This window comes from Poromitra crassiceps (genome assembly GCF_964638095.1).
Source record: "Poromitra crassiceps genome assembly, chromosome: 10".
In the NCBI taxonomy this organism is placed as follows: Eukaryota; Metazoa; Chordata; class Actinopteri; order Beryciformes; family Melamphaidae; genus Poromitra; species Poromitra crassiceps.
This window is the reverse complement of record NC_139631.1, coordinates 7,981,901-7,994,400: the sequence shown is the minus strand read 5'-3', so window position 1 is coordinate 7,994,400 and position 12,500 is coordinate 7,981,901. Positions and strand designations below refer to the sequence as shown.

At 44.2% G+C, this 12,500-nt stretch overlaps 1 protein-coding gene and 1 long non-coding RNA gene across 2 annotated transcripts in view; both read left to right on the top strand.

Moving 5' to 3' along the window:
- fras1 (Fraser extracellular matrix complex subunit 1) overlaps window positions 1-12,500 on the top strand; it is a gene marked incomplete at its 5' end in the record, with an annotated part of 69,309 nt that overhangs the window by 3,068 nt on the left and 53,741 nt on the right. Inside the window, 4 exons of the mRNA XM_083644717.1 lie at window positions 6,393-6,459; window positions 7,930-8,058; window positions 9,919-10,166; window positions 11,087-11,238. Coding sequence (XP_083500843.1) covers window positions 6,393-6,459; window positions 7,930-8,058; window positions 9,919-10,166; window positions 11,087-11,238 — 596 coding nt within the window. The remainder of the gene's footprint in view (window positions 1-6,392; window positions 6,460-7,929; window positions 8,059-9,918; window positions 10,167-11,086; window positions 11,239-12,500) is intronic.
- On the top strand, window positions 3,711-6,371 carry LOC310783151. The gene is made up of 3 exons (XR_014553067.1): window positions 3,711-3,801; window positions 4,172-4,204; window positions 6,328-6,371. It is a non-coding gene; the product is annotated as an uncharacterized lncRNA (long non-coding RNA).

The following is a 12,500-nucleotide window of genomic DNA, read 5'->3' as shown; positions in this document are numbered from 1 at the left end:
TGTGTGTGTGCCTGTGTGTGTGTGTGTGTGTGTGTGTGTGTGTGTGTGCGCGCACACGCAGGCCTTGGAGGATCGTGTGACAGAGATAACACCGACGGCTCTGTCCTTCATCGACTCAGAGACGCCCAGCGAGAAGCTAATTTACAATATCACCAAACCCCTACCGCACGGACAAGGTCAGACGCACGCACACATACACACACACACACAGGCACACACACACACGCAGGCACACACACACACACACACACACACATGCAGACACACACACACACACGCAGGCACACACACACACACACACGCAGGCACACACACACACACACACACACACACACACACACGCAGGCAGACACACACACATGCAGGCACACACACACACACACGCAGGCACACACACACACACACGCACGTGAGTGACGATTCGTTGGGCCCTGGAAAGATGAACCAACGAATCGTCACTCACCATGCCTAAAACCTAACCAATCGTCACTCCTCCCCTCCTCCTAGCCCATCCATTCTAGCACTACCAAGACGTGTGTTTACAGTCAGATGTTGTGTTGTGCATCGATTGCATGAAAACATGTTTGATGTTTTCTCCTGCAAAACCCTGCAGATTCAAACCCCATCCTGCTGAAACTGAACTTATGTAACACAACTAACGACTCAAGTGTTTGATTAGTAACTGTAATGTGATTACTGGATTTAGGACCCGTAATGCCTTACCCTACTCGTAATGTGTAAATGTAATGTGATTACAGTAATGCATTACTTTTCCAATGCGTTACCCCCAACACTGATGGGGAATGACTCTCCTTTGGAGCCAGCCTCAAGTGGCCATTTGAGAAACTGCACTTTCTGGCACTTCCGCATTGAATACATTTTTTCCAAGAAGGAGGTTGCCTCTTAAGTTCTCATGGGAACCTTCCCCACCCAGCCTGACCCGGCAGACCTCTGCTCATCAGCCTGCTTCTCTCACCCTGAAGTCCCTGCCACCCTGCACCATGCTGTCTTTCTGATGACTACTTCTCTATCTGGATCTGGAGTAGGATATTATGGAAATGAGTGTGAATTTCCTTTCTGCTGAATTTAATGTGGCGTTCAGAACTGCAGCCATTCCTTTTGTATTTGGACCATCTGATGATGGACTCGGGTATCATTTCCAGTCCTCCGTCTAATGAGAGGGAAAGATAATTTACAATGTTCTGTATTCATCTCATCACCTAATGGACTGGTCTGTATAGTGGAGCCAGTGGGGACCAGGACAGTTCTGCGTGTTTCATGTTGGGGAACATCTTTCGACCCTTTCTGCATCTTCTTTCTATTTTAGTTCCTCACTTGTTTGGGAGCTGCTGCACTTTGGCTTCTTCTTCCCCAAGATGGAGTGTTTGGAAAAGTCATGTTCTTCTCTCTTCACTGTCACTGGAGAGTCGAGGAATGTTCTGATCACTAGTCGGTTTAGATACACCAACGTTTATTTTCCTTCTACTGGCGTGCGTCTGGGCAGCGTAGCAGTACCTCCGGCTTGGTCAGATCTTCCTACAGATACATTTTTTTTTTTTTCAGGGACAGTGCAACATTAATGAACATTTTCATGTAAATGTGCCGGATTATAGCCTTAGCTAATTTCCATCCGCAGTCCCTCGACCGTGTCTGCGCGTGGGAAGCCGGTGGCGTATGAGACCTGGTTGCCGCACTAGCGCCTCCTCTGGTCGGTCGGGGCCACTGTTCGGAGCTAGGGGAACTGGGGGGGGGGGAATAGCTGCCACGCGCTAGTCTGTGGCTCTAACCAGATTGGCAGAGGGCGACAGCAGGGGGAATTAGCCAAGTAGTGGGGCAGTTTGGAACTTTAGAATTGCTCAGAAGCTTCTTTCTGTCTCACAATTCCACACTCAAGGTAAGTGATTGCCATAACTGCCCAAACCTAACTTGAATTGTGAGATAGAAGGAAGCTTCTGAGTAATTAAAATTTTTCAAATTTGAATTCCTCACGATAAAAAGTTTATGATTTGACACCAAGATCATCCATATCAGACTAGTCTATGCAACTTGATTGCAGTTACACTTTCCATAGGCTGCCATCTATGGCCGCAAAAATGTGACTTTTGAATTAAAAGTGTCGATGTTTCTGTCCTGTTTGTTATCAGGTGTTGATGTTTCTGTCCTGTTTGTTATCAGGTGTTGATGTTTCTGTCCTGTTTGTTATCAGGTGTTTATGTTTCTGTCCTGTTTGTTATCAGGTGTTGATGTTTCTGTCCTGTTTGTTATCAGGTGTTGATGTTTCTGTCCTGTTTGTTATCAGGTGTTGATGTTTCTGTCCTGTTTGTTATCAGGTGTTGATGTTTCTGTCCTGTTTGTTATCAGGTGTTTATGTTTCTGTCCTGTTTGTTATCAGGTGTTGATGTTTCTGTCCTGTTTGTTATCAGGTGTTGATGTTTCTGTCCTGTTTGTTATCAGGTGTTTATGTTTCTGTCCTGTTTGTTATCAGGTGTTTATGTTTCTGTCCTGTTTGTTATCAGGTGTTGATGTTTCTGTCCTGTTTGTTATCAGGTGTTGATGTTTCTGTCCTGTTTGTTATCAGGTGTTGATGTTTCTGTCCTGTTTGTTATCAGGTGTTGATGTTTCTGTCCTGTTTGTTATCAGGTGTTGATGTTTCTGTCCTGTTTGTTATCAGGTGTTTATGTTTCTGTCCTGTTTGTTATCAGGTGTTTATGTTTCTGTCCTGTTTGTTATCAGGTGTTGATGTTTCTGTCCTGTTTGTTATCAGGTGTTGATGTTTCTGTCCTGTTTGTTATCAGGTGTTGATGTTTCTGTCCTGTTTGTTATCAGGTGTTGATGTTTCTGTCCTGTTTGTTATCAGGTGTTGATGTTTCTGTCCTGTTTGTTATCAGGTGTTGATGTTTCTGTCCTGTTTGTTATCAGGTGTTGATGTTTCTGTCCTGTTTGTTATCAGGTGTTGATGTTTCTGTCCTGTTTGTTATCAGGTGTTGATGTTTCTGTCCTGTTTGTTATCAGGTGTTGATGTTTCTGTCCTGTTTGTTATCAGGTGTTGATGTTTCTGTCCTGTTTGTTATCAGGTGTTGATGTTTCTGTCCTGTTTGTTATCAGGTGTTGATGTTTCTGTCCTGTTTGTTATCAGGTGTTGATGTTTCTGTCCTGTTTGTTATCAGGTGTTGATGTTTCTGTCCTGTTTGTTATCAGGTGTTGATGTTTCTGTCCTGTTTGTTATCAGGTGTTGATGTTTCTGTCCTGTTTGTTATCAGGTGTTTATGTTTCTGTCCTGTTTGTTATCAGGTGTTTATGTTTCTGTCCTGTTTGTTATCAGGTGTTTATGTTTCTGTCCTGTTTGTTATCAGGTGTTGATGTTTCTGTCCTGTTTGTTATCAGGTGTTGATGTTTCTGTCCTGTTTGTTATCAGGTGTTGATGTTTCTGTCCTGTTTGTTATCAGGTGTTTATGTTTCTGTCCTGTTTGTTATCAGGTGTTGATGTTTCTGTCCTGTTTGTTATCAGGTGTTGATGTTTCTGTCCTGTTTGTTATCAGGTGTTTATGTTTCTGTCCTGTTTGTTATCAGGTGTTTATGTTTCTGTCCTGTTTGTTATCAGGTGTTGATGTTTCTGTCCTGTTTGTTATCAGGTGTTTATGTTTCTGTCCTGTTTGTTATCAGGTGCCATTGAACATGTGGAGCGGCCGTACAAAGCGCTGAAACATTTCACCCAGGCCGACGTCAACAACGGCAAGATCGTCTACCGCCCGCCCCCCGCCCCCTCCCACCTGCAGGAGCTCTACCAGTACTCCTTCATTGGTGAGACACGCACACACACACACACACACACACACACACACACACACACACACACACACACACACACACACACACACTCTTCAGTTCAGGAATACAGTGCCAAAGTCACACCCTCTTCCGGGTTAGACATACTGTATGAACAAGGGATTTCATCTGCAATTTATTTTTCATAGACGTTTTGTTAAATGCTTATAAAAAGAGATTTTCTTGGTGAAACCAAGCGATTCAGCTATTTAGAATCAGGAGAGACCATAAAACATTCCCCTCGGACCAAAAAAAAGGAAGAAGAAATATAACGTATTCCACTTTGTTATTTTTATGGCCTTGCAGCCGCTTTAAAGCACTAACAGTTTTTTTTTATCCCCAATAGGTCTGCCTGAGTCACTCAGCGTCTATTTCACAGGTAGAGAGATATACAGTACTTGGTCTCCCTCGCTTCAGAGGAGGAGGAGAGAGGAGGAGAATCGCTTCCTCTCTTCCTTCCTTTTCCTCCTCTTTCCCATCTCTTCAACACTCTTCATCCCTCCTTTCTAGGGCTGGGTATCGGCACTGATTTCCCGATACGATTCCGATACGATATGATCTGATATAGCTATATAAACCTATATATAAACCTGTTAGTGTTTAGTGTAAAGCGTCTTTGAGTCCTTGAAAAGCGCTATATAAACCCCATATTTATTTTATTATTATTATTATTGATTTCAGTTACAATACCTATTTGGATATGAATGAGATTCTCCTTCTCCTTCTCAAAGAACTAATGTTGTAAATTGTACAAGGAACCCTCTAACCTGGTGCATTATTAAACACAATGTTTACAGATTTTTACGAGATCTCATTGCGCGAAGAACCAACCCGAATTAATCAATATCAGTTCCTTCAAATGAATATTGATTTGAAATCGGTATATGGATTTTTCTTACCCAGCCCTACTCCTCTTCACATCACCATCCATCTCCTTCCTCAATCTTCTCTTCCTATCTCCTCCCCTCTACCCAGTGTTGCCAACTCATTTTCAGGGGAGGTTGCTACAGGCAGCTCGGATTTTTGCCTAAAGTTGCTGAATTATGTCATTGCGTGCGATACATAATGACGGCGTCATTACGTAGAATACACACTGACGTTATTCAAATTGACTGTCCATCTCGGCGAAAAACTCTGATTTTGAACTCTGAAAATTAATTTAGATTTGTTTATTTTTATTTGTAAAAGTTATATAAACATAATTTGTTTTTAATGATCAGATATTTTTATTTTTCTAAAAACTAACGCAAGAACTTTTGTCTTTTACTTCAGTAGATGTTCACACCAGTGCTTTTACTTATAAATAAAATAAAATATCAGTAAATGTATACAGTAAAGTATTATTCTAGTTGAGGAGGACATTCTAGGACTCTGTCCAGTATCACCACTGGACCATCCAAATACAAATAAATACAGTGTGACCCAAAACTCCTCATTCTCTGACATCCATTGCCTTCACTTCTTCCTCCTTTTCCGCCGTCGTCTTCCTCCCATCTCCTCCAGCTGTTTCTCCTCCAGCTGTTTTTCCTCCAGCTGTTTTTCCTCCAGCTGTTTTTCCTCCAGCTGTTTCTCCTCCAGCTGTTTCTCCTCCAGCTGTTTTTCCTCCAGCTGTTTCTCCTCCAGCTGTTTCCAAAGTGTTTTGCATATTCATCCTCCATTTGTCAACAATTCATTAAAAAGAGTAGGAAAAATGTCCAACTGCCCTGTCAACTGCCAACTATTTAGTTGCATTCTGACTTAATCGAATGTACTGAGAGAAAAAAGTGTTAACTGATTCATTTATTTTTAATACTAGCTACTAGGACAGGGTGAACGGATGTTTTTTCTGCCTCACCTTCTCATTGTAAATTGCTCACACTATCTTTTAATATCTAGACGTGATAATTGGCTGTTTGTTTAATGTGTTATGGAGTGACAGCAGCAGCTGATCAACCTGATAATCCCACCAAACAGTTAATGAGGTTCATGCCTTTCTACCTCAATTCCTGATGTTTTATTTATTAATTTAATTATTTAATTATTTGTTTGTGTATTTATTTATTTATTTATTTATTTATTTATTTATTTATTTATTTATTTATTTATTTATTTGTTTATTATCTTTAGCTAATTGAGTGTTTCTTCAATCAGGACTGTTTTATTCTTGATCTGAAATTTTTTATACTTAATTTCTGACTTTTATACTTTTATACTAACTTGTTCAGGTTTTCTCTGTTTGTCTGTCTGTGTGTGTGCGTGTGTGTGTGTGTGTGTGTGTGTGTGTGTGTGTGTGTGCGCGTGCGTGCGTGTGTGTGTGTGTTGCCAAGTCTCTACTTATCTGATTTATATTGGTACAATTGATAATTTTCTAATTATCATTACAATTTTCTGTTTCTTTCTTGTGTGTTTATGTCCATCGGTGTCTGTGTGTGTGTGTGTGTGCGTGCGTGCGTGTGTGTCTATGTGTGCGTTCGTATGTGTGTATGTCTGTGCGTGCGTGTGTGTGTGTGCGCTCGTCCTCAGTGTCTGATGGTGAGCACACCACCCCTGAGCTGGACTTTGCAGTGCTGCTGCTGTCCAACCACCAGCAGCCACCCGTGTTCCAGGTGCTGGACCCCCTGCTCGAGGTCAGCAAGGGAGGACAGGCTGCTCTAGGTAGGAACAACACACAGACACACACACACACACACACACACACACACACAGACATACACACACACACACACACGCACACACACACACCCCCCCCGCACACACACACACACACACACACACACACACACACACACACACACACACACACACACACACACAGACATACACACACACACACACACACACACACAGACACACACGCACACACACACACACACAATCACCACCAACAACAAAAAAGGAGTCTTAAAACTACTTCTCAATCGAAGGCAAACTTATACACCCGTCTGCCCGACTGGTCACGGTTTTATTTCAGGTACCTAGTGTGCCTCGTTTAGTTTGGCAGTACTGCTGCCACACTGTGGCATTTAGTTTTGTTAAGCACTAAGAGAACGTTTAAATAACTAAAGCCCCCACTTGGACCACTGCAGCAGCACAGCAGCACACAGCAGCAGCAGTACAGCAGCAGCACATCCAAACTAAACGAGTAACATCTGTAACCCAGCAGCAGCACAGCAGTAGTAGTACAGCAGCAACAGCAGTACAGTGAAAGTACTATATAGGAATTATAGTGCATTACTTTTCATAGGCATAAGCAGGAACATTGAATGAGAACAGCCTGCACACACACACACACACACACACACACACACACACACACACACACACACACACACACACACACACACACACACTAAATGCCAAGTAGCAAGCCTGCTGAGAGGGGTCAGGAAGTGATGAAGTGCTGTGTGGGCAAATGAGCTATGAAGAACGACCCGTGATTATACTAAAGAAGAGGCAGAGAGTGTGTGTGTGTGTGTGTGTGTGTGTGTGTGTGTGTGTGTGTGTGTGTGTGTTGTTTGTGTGCCCGACTCGAGCAGGTTTGTGGTAAGAGGAACCATACCTGCTGAGAAGAAGTTTACTAGTTGATTAGTTTAACAAGTTGACTAGTTTAACAAGTTTATCAAGTTTTGCTCAGGAGTGGAATTTTACAACGCAGTTTAGAAATGAGTTGAAAACAGAAACATATTGGATATTGGTTTATGTCTCAATGAAATCTCCACATTGCACATGTTAGTTTGAAGATTGGTTATAAGGTCTGACAATCGCTTATTGCAGGTTTTAGGTCATGTTTCACACAATATCTTATTCTGTACACAAAACAAACAACATTGAAGACATATTCGACTCAAAATACATTGTGGTTGGTAACGAGTATTTTGAGCAGGTAAGTAGGTCCGCAGCACTTGGCAGTCAGGAGCCAAAAACATACTTTCTGACACGGAGGAGAAGGTCAGCAAACAGCGGGGAGTTTGGAGGTCAGCTGCTGATTGGAGTGTGTGTGTGTGTGTGTGTGTGTGTGTGTGTGTGTGTGTGTGTGTGTGTGTGTGTGTGTGTGTGTGTGTGTGTGCGTGCGTGCGTGCGTGCGTGCGTGCGTGCGTGCGTGCGTGCGTGTGTGTGTATGTGCAGGTGGACAGCAGCTGGCGGTGAGCGATGCGGACACGGCTCCAGACGAGCTGGAGTTTGAGCTGGTGGAGGCTCCGGTCCACGGAGCGCTGCTCAGAACCGATGGCAACACACACACCAGCATGCGCAGTGGTGAGACACGCACACACGGGTCCTTGAAATCCTTGAGAGTTTTAGCCTGGTTAAACCATCCTGATTCCTGGCTTTGAAAGTTTGTGAATTTGAGAGAAAAAATAATCAAAAAATCATCTAGAAAGTTTTTGAAATATAATATATTGAAAATGCTAAAATCTATATATTTTGTGCAAGACTATCAATTTTTTTTTTTTTTTTTTTTTTTTTAAACACAGCACAGTTGAGAAGTGTTGACACATTCAAGCCTCTCTCTTTCTAATAGTTGTGTGTGAGCTTCTGTAAAGCTGCTAGTTCTCATTATATAACATTCTCAGTGTTGTAACAGTCATGAACCTTGATCCGTGTCTCAAACTATACTGTGTTCGGGGTAATTGGGTCAGTCATTGAATTTGATGCTTAACACATTCAGTGCCAAGGACGTCTGTGGACGTCCTAAAAAAAAGTAACGAGGAGTGCCAAGGACGTCTGTGGACGTCCTAAAATCATAATTCATATTATTCCATAATTCTGCTGTTTAAGGTCGTACCTAGCCAGTGAGCATGAATCCCTTCAAGGGATCACACGGCGCCACCTTAAACATCGTCACAGGAGCTGCTCCACCCACCTCAGATCCTTTACTTTGTACAGGAGACAGCGGAGAAAGTGGAAACCGATGCATGCTTTCTGCCAGCGCCGTATATATTGCTCTGCCTACAGAGCAATATATATATAATAATATAAGCGCTGTGGCACTGAATGTGGTAACACATTGAGTGCCACAGCGCTTCAGTAAAATTGTCTGGAGCCTGTGCCAGATTCACTTCCATTCAGTTGAAAACAGCTATAGAATTTTTTCTATTATGGCTATATTAACGGGGCTGGACTTTAATGAAACATTGAACACTCCTGCTTCTTCCAAAGAAGAAATTTTGTTTCTAGACAGTTCCATTATGAAATGACACCCTCTCAAAAAAGTGCACTTTCAAGGGTTTTCTGTCGTTTTTTTTTACTTTCCAAGATATAGTCCCTTTTATGAATACCTTTTGCACTCTAATTTCGAGCACATTCACTGACTCTGGCTGGTGTTTTCTGATGTGGTGGCGTGTGGTGTGGTTTCTGTGCAGCGTGTGTGCCACACACCCCTCCCCCCCCCCCCCCCCCCCCCCCTCTCCACCTCTGAGCTGCGGGCTCCTCCCCACACGCACAGAGTTTGCTTTCTCGACTCCGTTTTTGCCCCGGACAGATCCCAGCGCCCATCAAGGAAATGATGCGCGCTGGCAAACGCGACTGAACGAAAAGGCTTGGCCGTTCGGCTTCGGATGCTGGCTTTCTAGGAAATCGTGTGGAGATAGATAGAAGCATAAGAGCTCAGTTGTGAGCGCGGATGCAGCCGAGCCCACTGTCCGCTGTAGACAGAGCAATATATACGGCTCTGGCAGAAAGCATGCATCGGTTTCCACTTTCATCACGGCTTTCTCCGCTGTCTCCTGTACAAAGTAAAGGATCTGAGGTGGGTGGAGCAGCTCCTGTGACGATGTTTAAGGTGGCGCCGTGTGATCCCTTGAAGGGATTCATGCTCACTGGCTAGGTACGACCTTAAACAGCAGAATTATGGAATAATATGAATTATGATTTTAGGACGTCCACAGACGTCCTTGGCACTCCTCGTTACTTTTTTTTAGGACGTCCACAGACGTCCTTGGCACTCAATGTGTTAAGAAGGTGTGGGAACCCTGAGACACAGAAGGATACATACATACACAAATACACACACAACCACACACAGTAACATATGGACAAACACACACACACACACACAGATCACACACACACCCCTCGTCCAGCTCACCCCCTCCTGGTCTCGTCTCTTCTGGTCAGGTGACACCTTCAGCTTCAACGACGTCACGCGGAACGTTCTCCTCTACCGTCACGCCGGGCTCTCCGCCCAGGAGGACGCCATCAGCGTCGCCGTGAGCGACGGCATCTCAATGGCGACCACGGTCGTGCAGGTGGTGGTGGCGGGCGCCGCGGGCGCCGGGCCACAGCGCGACCCGGCCGCCATCTTGTCCCTGGAAGTGGGAGAGAAGAGCAGCAGCGTGATCCGGCGCTCGCACCTGGCTTACAGCGTGAGTGAAGAGAGGCTGTTGGCCAAGCGACTGTAGGATTTACACTCACTCCTTGTAGCACTGTTGTAGCTTAGCTTAGCTCAGGCAAAACCAAGCTTGTTCAGGGCAAAACCAAGCTTGTTCAGAGCAAAACCAAGCTTGTTCAGGGCAGAACCAAGCTTGTTCAGGGCAAAACCAAGCTTGTTCACCTACTTTCAGGGAGATTTGTTGCTTTTACGAGTAGGCCTACCAACATTCAAATAAGCATCTTCTTCAACTATTTTCAGATTTCAATGTAAGCTATGGGAACCCAGAGTCTATTTTTATTTGAAAAATAGACTCTGGGACAGCCCTACCTTTTCCCCCAGCTTCCTGTACAGCCCCCCTCTCCTGCCACCATCACTTCCTTTTCCGCGTCCGTGCTCCACTGTCTAAATAGCAACTTGCGCCGCGACTTTGTCTACTAGTCACAACAACTACACCTCCAGTCATTTTCCACTGTTGTTGTGAGACGAGTTGACGTCTTCTATGCGGTGTGTTTTTGCGTTAACGTTATTAGAAACGGACGCGGAAAAGGAAGTGACGGTGACAGGAGAGGCGCTCTGTACAGGAAGCTGGGAAAAACGGTAGGGCTGTCCCAGTCTATTTTTCAAATAAAAATAGACTAATCAAAGATTAGACGAGGTTTCAATTTAACAACAAACATTCGAAATTGCCCCCAGCTTACTTCCTGTTGCACTTGCAGTGTCTGCTAGTACAATAACTGACAGGACATAAGATAGGTTCCAAACGGTTCCCTAGCAACACAATTCTGTGAAAATCGTCTATATGTCTGTTCCTTACAGGGAACCAGAGTATCACATTACAGAACAGGATAAACGCATGAGGCGGGACTGCCACAGTACACGGTGGACTGAACCTCTTTGTTTTGTCCCTTACAGGACACCGTCTCCCCAGACGAGCAGATTCGCATCCAGCTGGTTTCGGTGCCGATGTACGGCATCCTGACCAGGAGCCAGTCCCAGCAGGAGCACCAGGAGCTGAGGGAGTACTCCTCCTTCACTATGGAGGACATCAACAAGCACAGGATCAGGTAGAGTCAGCAGCCTGGAGGGTGTCAATGAAAGCAGCCGACAGGAACTCATCTCCAAAACTCATCAGCCAGGCTTTTAATGTCTCATGATGGTCTAATGCTGTTTCAGGGGCTTTTCCACCCTGGCAAGAAGAAACCCCTTGGATAAACACTGAATACCTTATTTTGAGGCATAAAAATGTAAAATAAATAAATAAATGGACTATCGGCATAACATCTACAGCTTCAATCCAAAGATATTTTAATAAAAATAGTGTTGGCCTTCAAAAACCCATACGGGTCTAACCCTAATTTCCATGAGCCCACACTCTGTAAACTATAGGTTCATGGGGGTCCTTCGAACATCCAGAGGGAGTGAGTAAGCACCTTTAGGGTTGATTTATCTGAAATGATATGGGACAGGAGTCTGTCTGTGATCCAACTCTGCTCACCAGCTTGTCCAATTAAAAGTCGTTCACCGTCTTCACTATTCCAAGCATAGGTTGCACAAGATCTTCCCTTCTGTCTCACCACTATGTGATAGGTGTCAGGTGTCAGAGGGCCCTCTGTCTCATGCTTTTTGGTTTTGTCGTTCACTATCTGGATTCTGGGCCAAAATAATATTTGATTGGTACTAAGGCTGGCTTTACACGGTGAAACTTGCATGCAACTTTAGTTGCATGAAACTTAGGTGAAACCAAGTTGCAAATGAATTGCATGGTATAAATCCTTCTGCAACTCACTTGAAACTTCTGTGAAACTCAGCCGCAACAGTTGCAAAGCGCTCAACTTTGTGGAACTAGTTTCATGCAACAGCCAATCAAAATGCTGATAACCAGTCAGCTGATCACATAGGCTCTGGCTGTCTGAATCAGTGCGCAGTCTCAGAAGACATCTATATGTCAATATCCATTTATAGTCATAGCGCCCCCTACTGGCAACACAGAAAGTAGTTTGTAACTCGGCCGGACATGGTCCCACGCGCACCAAAATCCACATGTTTGATGAGCATCCCAGCCTGAAGACATCTAGTTGACCATTTGGAGTTATCGGCAGAGCGCCCCCTACTGGCCACACAGGAAGTTGGAGTAACTCCATTGTAGATTGTCCAATCTGCTCAAAACTTGTCATGCATGATAAGTGTCCATGCCTCAAGCCATCTATGTGTCAATATCCATTTATAGTCATAGCGCCCCCTACTGGCAACACAGAAAGTGGTTTGTAACTCGCCCCTGCATGCTCACACGTGCACCAAACTTCACATGTTTGATGAGCATCCCAGA